The sequence below is a fragment of the Fusarium venenatum genome, assembly GCF_020744135.1.
Source record: "Fusarium venenatum strain MPI-CAGE-CH-0201 chromosome Unknown EDB82scaffold_4, whole genome shotgun sequence".
NCBI lineage: Eukaryota > Fungi > Ascomycota > Sordariomycetes > Hypocreales > Nectriaceae > Fusarium > Fusarium venenatum.
The window spans coordinates 2,410,258-2,420,889 of NW_027072132.1; the positions used below are offsets into that span (position 1 = coordinate 2,410,258).

Genomic DNA, 10,632 nt, shown 5'->3' on the forward strand with positions numbered 1-10,632 from the left:
GGAAGTACAACAGTATGTGAGTAACAGTAGTTAGGTCAGCAAAGCCACAGGGCTTAACATCAGTACTAAATCTTATATCGGAATATAAGCTCTGAACAGATGGCGAAACATCCTCCAAGTGTTAAGGTACTACGAAGTAGCATTCAGGTCTGAGACGGTTTTACGAAACACGTGACTAACAGCTGAGCCACCTTTCCTGCGCCACGTCTTGACGCCAATCGTTGACACCCATTGTCAACTTCAAATCAAAAGTATCAACACTACAGTTTTGTCGGAATTTCAAGGTACCGATATGCAAGATGTCGAGAGATGGAAATCTGGAGATGATGGAAAGGTTCGTACTTTTCGTTTTTCGAATGATAAAAAATACGTACTGATCGAGATAGGCAACACGAGAATGCTTCTGATGCAGATTCTGACCTGGAGGAGTTGGAGGATGATATTGCCAAATTTGACCAGACTGTAAGGAACTTTATAAATGAGCAACGCGACGAAGTTGTTCCAGCCTCGGCAAATCGCGCTGGGTTACGTGGGAAGGGAGCTCGAGGTCCGCGAAAAGCAGCCAAGCCTAGAGGCGATATCACAGCGCGACTGTCAAAAGTTAACCAAGCTTTCCTGAGTGGTGACTACTCATTAGCGCTGGACCTTGTATTTGAAGTCATCAGAATCAATGCAGAAACACACCAAGCATGGACGACCTTGGCTTCCATCTTTGGCGAGCAGGGTGATATGAGCAAGTCGCTGTCTGCAATGGTCTATGCTGCCCACCTTCGCCCTAAAGATGTCAATGGATGGCTTCGATGCGCATCGTTCGCATTGGAGAATACAGGAGACGATGAGGCCGGCAATCTCAATACTGCAAGACTTTGCTACTCTGCCGCGCTACGCGCTGATCACACAAACCTGGACGCAAGATTAGGAAAGGGTCTGGTCTGTCACAGGCAAGGTCATCTGGCTGCCGCTATTTCCGACTACAAGGTTGTGTTGAGGCATCGTCCCTACGATCTTGAAATCGTCAGAAAGCTTGCAGAAGCCTGTGTTGACAACAAGCAAGCAGAAGCAGCTGTCCCTAGCGCAATTGCAGCCTACAAGCGTTTCTTTGACCACGAGAAGAAAGAAACGAGCCTTGGTATGATAGAATCACCGTGGACTGATATCGGAATCTACGTGGAACTATTTGCTTCAACCGGCCGTTATCAGGATGCCATCCAAGAGGCGAAGGCGTTAGCTAGATGGGCTTTGGGCCGAGAGTCTGAAGGATATTGGAATGACTGGCAATCCGATGACCGTGAGTGGGATATGGATGATGCAAGACGAGCAGGTGTTCCAGAATTCAGAGCTGGACTCTGGAATCCCGAGCTTTATGGCCGGTCATTTCCTTTGGACCTTCGTGCCCGTCTGGCGATTTACAGATTTCGAATTGGCGATGAGGAAGAAGCCATGGTATGCAGCCAAAGCTTCACAAAAGAAGTTATGCTAACAATGCAATAGAAACATCTGTGGTGGTTTGACCCTGAGTCCCTTATTACGAGAGACTTCGCCATTGAGTTTCCCTTCTTAACTTTTGACCTTGCAGAGGAGTTGGCTCATCGTGGCCATACCCCATTGGCGATCTCGTACTACCACATACTTCGCGATTTGCCCGGCGATGCAGATGCAACAATTCTACTGCAGCTAGGGCGATGCCATTCTGCGATTGGCGAGAATGCAACTGCCGAGGAGTATTTCCTGGCTGCTATCGATGCGGACGAGGATAATATCGATGCTCGTATCGAACTGGCTAACATGTATGAAAAAGCTAGAGAGGAAGAAGAAGCTCTTATCTTGGCTGCTGAGGCAATGGCTCTCCGAGAGATCCGGGACCGAGATCATAACAATGAAAGCGGCCAAGACTCGAGCACAGCTACTGAACAGCCCAGCCGCCGGGCTCCACGAAAAGCCCAAGCTGTTCCTCGAAGGACAGATGCTTTTGGAAAGCGGCTCATAACACGACGCTACCGACCAAAACGATTGGCCGGTGCAGAGAAGCGTCGTCAAGAAGAACAGGCGCGTGCCGTAAAGTTGGCAGAACAGTATGAAATTGTTCAAGATCTCCGACGAAAGATTAAGGAGGGTTATCAAGATTTGATTCCAGAATGGATGGCCTCTTCAAAAGAACTTGTGGACGACTTCCGATCAATCAAGAAATTCTATACTTGGGATAAGTATTTGCATTTCTTAGGACCAAAGAACCATGTGCAACAGCAAGAAGCAGGTCAACCACAAAACGAGCTGTCTCAAATGTACGAGAGATTGGCGAGAAGTGAGTATGCTAAGCCCCGTGGATAGATCACTGACTGATTTTGAAATTTCAACAGCCCTCGCACCTCAACCGGACAATGGGAATGGAGAAGCAGGTTCCTCAGATCTCGAGAGCCATCGGGGTATTTCTTTCAATAACTGGCTCGATCTTTTTCTCGATTATGCCATTGGTCTCGCTATCGCACATCGGCGTGATGAAGCTTATCAAGTGTGCGAAGCTGCTCGAGATTCAACTGCATTCCAAGCCCCAGAGCACGGATTTATCATTCATATTGCATGGAGTGGTAAGTAAATTGCGTCACGATGTTTCAGGGACACTAACTTTTGTAGTTTGTGCTATTTACACAAGCGATGAGGAGAAGTGTATCGCAACTGCTCGCCAGCTAATGAGGGATGGTGCAACCTCTGATTCGTACCGCATGTTTGCTCTTGTATCAAACCTATGCCAATCTCCTGTATCCTGGTATACATCAGGGCCAGCCCAAAAATACATTCTCCGTCAGATCAAAGCCATGGATGAAGCCTATGGCGAAAGCGAGTCCAGCGAAGATTTGGCCAAGAAGAGAGAGCCATCACTGGATGCTTGTGTACTGATGTTGTACGGGCATATTCTTTTCACATCAACAAGTTACACATACGCTCTAGGTAAGTAGCTATGTTTGCTCCAGCATAACTCGACTGACGTTTCATAGGATACTTCCTCCGATCTCGGGCTTTGGACCCCGATAATCCTATGGTGAATCTAAGCCTTGGGTTGGCATATGTTCACTATGGGCTCAAGCGCCAATCAACAAATCGCCAGTACTTACTGCTGCAAGGGCAGTCATTCTTGTCGCGCTATGCCGAACTGGGCCCGACAGGCTCGCTCGAACAGAGCAGTCAAAACAAGGCAGAGGCGTACTACAACATAGGCCGCCTGTACCAGCTTCTGGGTATAAACTACCTAGCTCTAGAGTACTACTCGCGAGCAAAGAAGGTATTGCGGGATTGCAGAGGGTACGCAGAGGGTCTTGGGGGACTCGAGGTTATGGTAACAAGTAATGAATACGCATTGCTGGTGATTAATCAGAACAACAAGGCATTGTCTTTGTTAAAAGGAAGAATCAAGCTATAGTTAGCCAAGGAGACCATTGTCAGAATACCCAGAGAATTTATCATAAAAGTAATGGAAGTTGGTTGTTAATTATAAAATAATTAAGCATGAGAAGTGCACGGGATATTTTTTTATCTGTCCATCTGAACTTGGCTGTTAATTCCGTTAAGCTCTCCTCGTCTTCTAGGATGCCAAGGAATACAACATATCTGGACCACAAAATGGTTGCCAGTATCGCATATGCACTGCGTTGAATTGGCACCTGAAATAGTAAAGCACGGCTCAGTCGAAAATGAAAGCCAAGAGTCCGCAATGAACACTATACATGTGAAGCACGCGATGTGTTCTGCTATTTAAACACGAAAATAGGTATCATTTTAAATTAACATATGCTATAAATTTACAATTTGGAGAAAACGCCCTTGCAGGCGCCCCTGCCCAGCTGGACCAATGTGCTCTTTGTCCTCATGTAGGCTGAGATGCCCTCATGGCCATTCTCCAAGCCAATGCCACTCATTTTCCAGCCTCCAACGGGCATCTCTGCAGGGGATTCACCCCAAGTGTTAATCCAGGTGATGCCAGCGTCGAGCTTTTGAACGACCTCTTGCGCCAAGCCGACATCGGAGGAGACAACACCGGCAGCAAGCCCCATTGGGGTGTCGTTGGCTCGGGCGATGAGTTCCGACAGCCACTCTGGACGAGGGCGCCCCTGTGTCTTATAAGGCATAATGCACATAACTGGACCAAATATCTCCTCTCTTGTCACGCGCATGTCGTCAGTGCAGTTGGTAAAGACAACGGGGTGGACCCAAAAGCCTTCAGAAGTTGGCTGTGGCATGCTAGACTCTTGTGAACCATCGAACAGGACCTTTGCCTTGTCCACTGAGCGACCGTGTTGGATGTACATCTTGACCTTCTCCTGCTGTGCAGCGCTAACCATAGGGCCGAAGTTGGTCTCGGCCTTTTGTGGCAGACCCATACGGATTCCCTCTCGACATCGCTGGACAATGGCTTCTTCGACCTGGGCTAGCAGTGTGTCTGGGACGAACACACGGGTTCCGTTGGTGCACACTTGACCGGTCGAGAAGAAGTTGGCGACCATGGCGGTGTCGGCCGCGTCTTCTACGTCGGCATCGGGCAGGATAACGAGTGGGCTCTTTCCTCCCAGCTCCATAGTAACGCCCTTCATATCTGTGACTGCTTGGCTGGCAACCTTGCTGCCGGTGCTTACTTGACCAGTAAAGCTCACTTTAGCAATGCCACTATGGGCCACGAGGGGTGCTCCTACGGCGATACCATCACCGTACACAACGTTGAATACTCCTGGAGGGACACCCGCCTCGATATAGATTTTGGCGAGTGCTTCGGCATGAAGGGGTGTGACCTCACTGGGCTTGTAGACCATGCAGTTGCCGGCGGCCAGGCATGGCGCTGACTTCCAGAGAGCAATCTGTATGGGATAGTTCCAAGCACCAATACCAGCGCAAACACCTAGGGGCTCATGGGTTGTGAGAACAAAGGCGTCGGACCGAAGACGCGTGTTCTGGCCAGGGAAGCTGCCAGCAGCCATATGTGCGTAATACTCAAGAACATCGACACCGGTCACAACGTCAACCGTTGAAGTTTCCGACCAAGGCTTGCCAGTATCAAGGGTCTCGGTCAATGCAAGCTCATCGTTGCGCTCGCGTAGGATAGAAGCTGCCTTGAGGAGAATGGCAGCACGTCGAGGAGCTGGTGTTTGAGACCAGGCAGGGAAGGCAGCCTGGGCAGCTGTGACTGTCTGGTTGAGTTGGTCTGGAGTGGTGGTGTAGATAGTTGCAAGAGGCTTTGCGGTGCTTGGATCGACCGATACAAAGGTGTTGGATGGTGACGATGACTCGGATTGAGGTCGTCCCGAGTGGAAAGTGTGAATATCGGATGGGAAGGTCATTGTAGCTCAATTTGAGTGAGCAAGATATTGTAGGGAAGGAGAGATCAATTACAGCAAGGAAAGTAAGATCAGAAAGGTATGAAGGTACTCTGAATCGTCTGGATGTTCTATTGTATGTGGGGATGGATGTAAGTCAGATAATAAAGGCTGTAAGGATGATAGCAAGAGCAAGTGTGCAAGTGCCGTCAAGACCCGCTATTAACTGATGCCGGGTACCTTCCTCATCTAGAAAGATACAATGACGTGGGCCCGAGTCATACTGTGAGCACACGGTAGAGTTAATCAACCAATGAGAATACAGCCGAGTACCATGTACAGTAGGTGTAGTACTGTTCAACGTTCTATCATACTCAACTAGTATGACAGATGAAGGGCAGCGCAAAAGAGGAGGACAACCGTCTTCGATTTCCATTTTGGCAGTGGCCTTGTAACAACAATTTACCCATTCACGACGCCTTGTGGCACGTGAGGATGATCACTTTGGGGTCTAGGCAATAGAAAAAGAGCATGACTCGAGCAACTTGCTTGAAACATGTTTATAAGTTGCAAAAGACCAACTAGGATAGTGCCGCACGTTATCTGAAGGCGGAGAGTACTGGGTATGAGAATGCAGATTATCAGACCACCTATCTACTAACTTACTGGTTGTGCAGAAACTGACGGAGCAATCTTTGCTCCGAATACTATGTAAAGACACAACCAAAAGAGCCCAGTTCTCAGCTCGCCTGCAAAGATTATCCAGACTGTCAGAGTCTAGACAATGCCGAACAACGCCAAGACTGAGTGGCTGCAGAGTGGATATTTTTGTGGATGTGTTCACGTCATTGTCGAGAGGTAGCTGGACTGCCTACCTAGTAGCTACCACACCACACCCCGAGCTTCGTTCAGCCCGAGCTTTTGAACCTTTTTATCTTTACAAGACAGTGCTATTTGCCATTGAAGAATTAGCTTGAAAGACTTTGTTGTGATGGCAATGACAATCATCACTCGCATATCCTGTAATACCTACAGCTCTCTCACCCTCTCACCCTGCTGCCCGGATATACCGGATGAAGCATGTGAAGACGGAAAAAAAAAAGAGGAAAAAAAAAAGGAAATAAGGGACCGATAAACTCTGCGGAGCATACTGTTGGTTTGGCCATCCAATCACCCATAGCTCAAATTCGATCTTTGGAGAATATCGATCTGACAGGCATGTTACCCCAATCACGCTTTACCTAATTAGTATGCTAAGCAACACTTCAAACTTGGCATCCTCCTCTACGGAACATGGCAAGGATGGCTATGTATGGGGTTTTAGTGGTGAACCGAACCGTCCCTGCAGATAATGGGTATGTACTGGATACTGTACATGTACAGTAACCGGCATGGTGGGATTCAAGTGAATTTTTACTGATAACGGTAGACACGCGAAACCAGAACAGGAACTTATCGTACATCTGTTGGAAAGGATGTGAATGTTATCCGAGACAACTGTAACCGAGGCCATGTATCTGACATTGTCCTGTGCCGTCTGTCTGTCCATATCTTGAGATCCGAAGGAGTGAGAGTGTGTTGTCAAATTCCATTTTCATCAGACAGGCATGGCAAATGTACCAAGTGCCCGGTACCTAAGTTAGTGAGAGGAAAGGCGTAGCTAGAGAGGAAAAGTCAATTCATCCTTTCGCCTTGAGGCGGTACATGCGGCAAACAGGGAAAAATTGGGACTGAAGTCGGCGCCTTCCTTGCCTTGCTTGCTGTGATCCGGATCCGGGTCTCCATTTCTCGCCGTCAGACGGCCCCACCTTTCACCGTTCAGTTCAACAACTCTCAAATAAACGCTTGTCAACAAGTTAACGCTCATCTCGCGGCTGAGGCGTCAGGGCAGAAAGGGTGCCGAATAGAGTACAAAACCAGAATGTCAGAATTTTCCCAGCGAATGACCGTTGCCTGATATCCGTTGTCAGATTGTGCAGAGACAGGGTAAATTAACTTTCAAGAATCAAGCTATTTACCACCAAGATAGGTAGGTCTGTATCACTACCCTGCCAGTTCAGACAATTGACCCAAAAGACATTGGAATTTAAAAAAAAAAACAAAAAAAAAAAAACATAACGTCATACAAATTACGGATATTATTACGGGATTCATAACTTCGGTATCACCAAATACAGATTCCCGAAGTCGGTGAAGACCTCAGAGCATGTTTTCATCTCTGATTACATCTTTTCACCAGCCAAGACCCCGCTACGGCTAGCCTCGTTCCTGTAACTTTGATGGCCAAACCAGCTTTCTCCCTGGACCTCGCTACGTTAGTTCGTTCTCGCCGTCGCCGTTTGCCTTCTTGTTGGCGGCTGGTGTTTTTTTGATCCACCCACCACACGAGCCTTGCTGTATGGTCACTCGAACCAATCAACATCATGTTTCGCCCACCACACACTACTTCGTGCAACCATGAGAGTACATCGAGTCCAGGCTGGGCACCATGTAGCTCGAATCAATTGACACTGTATACTGTCCCAGAGATCCCTTTCGCGATCTGGGGCCCCACTCGAACCTGATGGTCGTCCATTTCAAAAACATGTTGATCGCCTCGACTCTCGACTACAAGAGCTCTGCTTTTTCTAGTCTTGAGTCGCTTCTCATTCCTCTTCAGTTCCTCTTTCTCAACATCAATCGATACCCCTTTCCCGCTTGAACTGAGTCCTTATCTTGGATATACCTTCATTGAACCTCTGTCCTACTGTACCTACCTTTCATTCACTTACACCAGCCTTCAACATGACCACCGAGTTTCTTCCTGCTTCAGCCAGCTCTGCTTACGATTACATTATCGTGGGTGGTGGCACGGCTGGTTGTGTTCTAGCTTCTCGTCTCTCTGCCTACCTCCCTGAGCGCAAGGTCCTTGTCATTGAGGGTGGTCCCTCGGACTTCGGTCTCAACAATGTTCTTAACCTTCGAGAGTGGTTGTCGCTCCTCGGTGGTGACCTCGACTACGACTACCCCACAACTGAGCAGCCCAATGGCAACAGTCATATCCGACACTCGCGAGCCAAGGTTCTCGGTGGTTGCTCCTCGCACAACACCCTCATCTCCTTCCGCCCCTTCCGCCACGATATGGACCGTTGGGTCTCCAAGGGTTGCAAGGGATGGGACTTTGAAACCGTCATGCGCAGCGTCGACAACCTGCGCAACCAGCTGAACCCCGTCCACCCCCGTCACCGTAACCAGTTGACTAAGGACTGGGTCAAGGCTTGCTCCGAGGCCATGGGTATTCCCATCATCCACGACTTCAACCACGAGATCTCAGAGAAGGGCCAATTGACCCAAGGTGCTGGCTTCTTCTCCGTCTCTTACAATCCCGACACCGGCCACCGCAGCAGTGCTTCCGTCGCTTACATCCACCCTATCCTTCGAGGCGACGAGCGACGCCCCAACCTGACTGTTCTTACCGAAGCCCATGTCTCAAAGGTCATTGTTGAGAACGATGTCGCTACGGGCATCAACATCACCCTCAAGTCTGGCGAAAAGCACACTCTCCATGCTCGCAAGGAGACTATTCTGTGCGCCGGTGCGGTCGATACACCCAGACTCCTCCTCCACTCTGGTATTGGCCCCAAGGCTCAGCTCGAGTCTCTCAACATCCCCGTTGTCAAGGACATCCCTGGTGTTGGCGAAAACCTCTTGGATCACCCCGAGACCATCATCATGTGGGAGCTGAACAAGGCCGTCCCTGCCAACCAGACCACTATGGACTCTGATGCTGGTATCTTCCTTCGACGGGAGCCTAAGAATGCTGCCGGCAACGACGGTGATGCTGCCGATGTCATGATGCACTGCTACCAAATTCCTTTCCACCTCAACACAGAGCGTCTTGGATACCCCAAGATTAAGGATGGTTACGCTTTCTGCATGACACCCAACATTCCTCGCCCTCGCTCTCGTGGCCGTATCTTTTTGACCTCGGCCGACCCTACTGTCAAGCCTTCCCTCGACTTCCGCTACTTCACCGACCCCGAGGGTTACGATGCGGCTACTCTTGTTCACGGTATCAAGGCTGCTCGTAAGATCGCCCAGCAGAGCCCCTTCAAGGAGTGGCTCAAGCAGGAGGTCGCCCCTGGCCCCAAGATTCAGACCGATGAGGAGATTAGCGAGTACGCCCGTCGTGTCGCTCACACCGTCTACCACCCTGCCGGTACCACCAAGATGGGCGATACCGAGCGAGATGAGATGGCTGTTGTCAACCCCGAACTCAAGGTCCGCGGCATCAACAAGCTCCGAATTGTTGATGCTGGTATCTTCCCCGAGATGCCCACTATCAACCCCATGGTGACGGTGCTTGCTTGCGGCGAGCGGGCTGCCGAGCTCATTGCTGCCGAGGACGGCTGGAAGCCCAAGCACTCCCGACTGTAAAGTGTTTCGGATGGTTTCCTGATCCTCCGCGAGCGACTCGGCTCGAGAGAGTTGTTGTTATGGATATCTGTATGATTAAATGATTAGCGTATGATTGCATTCGTAGCGAGTATAGTATTACTGCCGCATATAGGTAGTTGGAACAAAAATAAAACAATCCAAACCAATTCTGTCAATTCTCGGGAGTAATGGGCCCGATTTACCGTAACTGAGCCCACTGTTTCGGATTGGTGTCGGGTTGTCATTGTCCGACTTGCCCAGCTTCTCGACCACGCGAGATTTTGCCGCACTGCTTCAGTTAAACAGGCACAACGGGCCGGCAGCTTTCCACCACTAATCAATTCTGCCGAAAGTCTCATGTTCGCTGTGCCTGCCCGATCGAGACTTCAAGCGCCAGAGTTTAGCCGTAGTGGTTGACTATATGGATGATGTGAAACTATTTGCTCATGATGAAATAAAACATGTATGCGAATATGGACCAGCTCAAGATCAATAACGAAATCTGACATTTTCTGGATGTTACATCTTTTGCCAAGGTTTATCTTTTAATATTTTCACAACATGTTCCCGTTGGCTGACGGATCGACGGGGGCATCTGGAATACCATTAGCAATGATATCGGGGATAAATAAGCTATGTGGCAAGATGCCAAATGGGGGGGGGGGGGGGGGCATCGATTATTGATTACAGTATCAAGGCGGCATAAAGTATAACGAACTAGAGAATAGTTAACCACAGCACTATCTCTTATTATCATGCAAGTTGCCCCTTCGCAAGTCTCATGTGGCCATTTCTTATGTTCTCTGTCTGGCCTTCTGGTCATTGATAGACGGACTATGGCCCGTAGAGCCGTACGCCCATCACTTGCTCCAAATGGAAAAGTGTGGGGTATTGCCGGGGTTTCGGGACGGAACGT

The 10,632-nt window shown here is 49.2% G+C and overlaps 3 protein-coding genes across 3 annotated transcripts; 2 read left to right on the forward strand and 1 right to left on the reverse strand.

Moving 5' to 3' along the window:
* The first annotated feature begins 238 nt into the window (after window positions 1–238).
* Window positions 239–3,535, forward strand: EDB82DRAFT_513254 (uncharacterized protein). Its single transcript, XM_025737668.2, has 6 exons — window positions 239–334; window positions 387–1,443; window positions 1,492–2,302; window positions 2,358–2,585; window positions 2,632–2,946; window positions 2,994–3,535. Exons 1-6 carry the CDS (start codon window positions 300–302, stop codon window positions 3,413–3,415), a joined length of 2,868 nt encoding a protein of 955 aa, XP_025592506.1. The 5' UTR covers window positions 239–299; the 3' UTR covers window positions 3,416–3,535.
* Window positions 3,536–3,746: 211 nt separating this feature from the next.
* EDB82DRAFT_513257 (aldehyde dehydrogenase domain-containing protein) lies at window positions 3,747–5,464 on the reverse strand. Its single transcript, XM_025737669.2, has one exon. The coding sequence runs from the start codon at window positions 5,322–5,324 to the stop codon at window positions 3,795–3,797; it is 1,530 nt and encodes a 509-aa protein (XP_025592507.1). The 5' UTR covers window positions 5,325–5,464; the 3' UTR covers window positions 3,747–3,794.
* Window positions 5,465–7,762: 2,298 nt separating this feature from the next.
* EDB82DRAFT_513262 (uncharacterized protein) lies at window positions 7,763–9,893 on the forward strand. The gene has a single exon (XM_025737670.2). It carries the CDS (start codon window positions 8,085–8,087, stop codon window positions 9,714–9,716), a length of 1,632 nt encoding a protein of 543 aa, XP_025592508.1. The 5' UTR covers window positions 7,763–8,084; the 3' UTR covers window positions 9,717–9,893.
* Window positions 9,894–10,632: the final 739 nt, after the last annotated feature.

Bases quoted from the DNA above. Each gene is read 5' to 3' on its own strand.
- EDB82DRAFT_513254 (XM_025737668.2), top strand. From the start codon at position 300: ATGTCGAGAGATGGAAATCTGGAGATGATGGAAAG. The intron at 1,444-1,491 runs GTATGCAGCCAA...ACAATGCAATAG, and splicing joins GCGATGAGGAAGAAGCCATG to AAACATCTGTGGTGGTTTGA. The intron at 2,947-2,993 runs GTAAGTAGCTAT...GACGTTTCATAG, and splicing joins AAGTTACACATACGCTCTAG to GATACTTCCTCCGATCTCGG.
- EDB82DRAFT_513257 (XM_025737669.2), bottom strand. From the start codon at position 5,324: ATGACCTTCCCATCCGATATTCACACTTTCCACTCGGGACGACCTCAA.
- EDB82DRAFT_513262 (XM_025737670.2), top strand. From the start codon at position 8,085: ATGACCACCGAGTTTCTTCCTGCTTCAGCCAGCTCTGCTTACGATTAC.